Source organism: Pinus tabuliformis, chromosome 5_1 (genome assembly GCF_031772625.1).
Source record: "Pinus tabuliformis cultivar Carrire ecotype Pingquan chromosome 5_1, CPIR1, whole genome shotgun sequence".
Taxonomy (NCBI): domain Eukaryota; kingdom Viridiplantae; phylum Streptophyta; class Pinopsida; order Pinales; family Pinaceae; genus Pinus; species Pinus tabuliformis.
In genome coordinates this window covers 584,634,074-584,636,357 of record NC_142305.1, presented here as the reverse complement: position 1 = coordinate 584,636,357, position 2,284 = coordinate 584,634,074, and the positions used below count along the sequence as shown (strand labels likewise).

The window sequence follows — 2,284 nt, the reverse complement described above, 5'->3', positions numbered from 1 at the left end:
AGTGAAACTCTAACAAACACTTTTAATAATATTAAATGTAAATAACTTTAAAAAAAAATGTCGAACATAATGTTTGGTACAAAGTGTTTTTAAAAATTAAATAAACATAATAATTTAGAATATGTGAATTTGTTTTATATATATATATATATATATATATCAAATTCATATCCCAAAAAATAATGACAATACCTTTAAAATACAAAAAAAATCATAAATTAAATTATTATTAAAAAACCATAAATTAAATTATTATTATTTCATTTACATAAAGAAATGCCTTCTTTTTAACATAACACAAGCGGAGGATATTTTGACAACCGTAACAATGTTTCCCTACCAACAACCAGACACCTCCTTTATTTATTTTTCCAGGGAATAACAACCAGACACTACCTTTATTTTTCCAGGGAATCAACAACGGGACACCTCCTTCTGGGGAATTACTGGACTTCAGGCAGGAGCAAATAGATCTGTTCATGGAAATAAACAGATATGAAATTCAGATCATGACTATTCATGACTCCGGTCTACGAAACCGGAGATTTTGAATCCCCACTGGAGTCGACATTGTTGATCTGAGATGTATTTATCGCAACTAAGGGCACTTTGGGCCCCCTCTTTTGGTTTTCCAGTCATTGTAGCAGGGACACACGTCCTTGTGGCCATAGGTGCCAGGCGGGACACAACGACATTTGAGGCAGCATTTCTGGCAATAGAACATGCATGGCTTCCGGTATTGAGTTTTCGAACACCTGTATGAGCATGCAGATGGACACTCTGCATAATAACAGTTATATTAGCATCGAAAGAGAAGAACTACAAAACTGGGAGAATTCTATCCAGAAAGACAGGACTACAAAATTAATAAAAGTAGGAGAATTCTTTCAAAATTTTACAGCCTTATCGTATAAAATCACCTTCTGGGCGTAATCCACTGTGCCGGTTCTTGCCCTGAGTGATAAATATAACTCGTATCAGAGAATTTCAATGACATTGAAAACCTGCTACAAACTACAATAGAGGGATAGATGTTGTTTAAGTGGATATAACCTGTTCATGGGGTTGAAGAACAGCCGAGATGGATTCTACATCTGTCGAGGCCTGCAAAGTACATATGTGGTTTATCAATAAATAACGTAATGCACCATCGGATCTGAATCCATGAAACTCAATACATATCTGCAGGATATGCACACGAATAAAACATTGTGTTAATAAGAAATGGAACTGCACCTCACAAATCTCGGCACATATGACTGCAAACACCATTAGAAGCAACAAGAAAGTGCATATAATCTTCATCTTCATCGTCATGACAATCTTAAAACCGTTCTTCTGCTACAGACAATGAATCAATATACGGTGCATTACACTGTTGTAAGAATGTATTTATAGCCTGACGGTAGGGATCACATCGCAAAACCGACCCCAATCCCTAGACTTCTGCGTGTTGGTAGTTGCAATTTATACACTCCAACTAAAATCACTAAATAATCAGCAATGACGGATTTCCGACTTCTCACCTTGCTTTAAAAAAAATTAGAATATTTTTTATTATTAGTGTAGACTAGTTAAAAATTAAAATAAGAATATTTTTTATTATTATTGTAGACTAGTTAAAAATTAAAAATATTCAATTGTAGATTTTGGAAATATTTTATAATTGAAGCATCCAATTTGTAAATTTAATTAAATTACCAATTTTAAAAATATTTCAAAATATAATCAACAAAATAAAATTAATTATTTAATTTAACTCCTCTCCACCGTATTCTAAAATATTCCCAAAAAAAAATATACAGATGACGAACCATCTCCCCTAACAAAATTGTACAACACCTAGATAGAGGGATACATTGGCACAATTACATACTTACGTTGAAACTGACCCAACACCGAGATAGGGACAGCATGGCACAATTACGAACTTACCATTGATGAAACCGACCCAACCTGAGTAACGGTTTTAATGTGGAGAATGAAAGAAAAATATTGTATAGCGTCACTGAAACTGAGATGACATTGCAGATCATGTTACCTGTAATTTTGTAATGGTCTATAAAGGTGTGCATGTGCTCACATTTTCGTAGGTTGGTGAATTCATTTATAAGCTGTAATGGATGGTGACGTTTGCCTGTACTTGAACGAAGCAAGCATTCAGCTCCACCATTGATATCCACATACTATACCCAGTAACATTCCTTTGTTCACACATTACAATTCGCAGCATATATTTTCCATATCTGCTGCCATGTGCATGTACAAAGATCACCTCAGATTT

General features: G+C 34.1%; 1 protein-coding gene across 1 annotated transcript; it reads right to left on the bottom strand.

The window, feature by feature from the left end:
- Positions 1-214: 214 nt before the first annotated feature.
- Positions 215-1,424, bottom strand: LOC149166184 (peamaclein-like). The gene is made up of 4 exons (XM_089431296.1): positions 1,237-1,424; positions 1,054-1,104; positions 921-954; positions 215-780 (listed from the first exon to the last, which is right to left on the bottom strand). The coding sequence occupies exons 1-4, from the start codon at positions 1,315-1,317 to the stop codon at positions 599-601; spliced, it is 348 nt and encodes a 115-aa protein (XP_089287422.1). The 5' UTR covers positions 1,318-1,424; the 3' UTR covers positions 215-598.
- Positions 1,425-2,284: the final 860 nt, after the last annotated feature.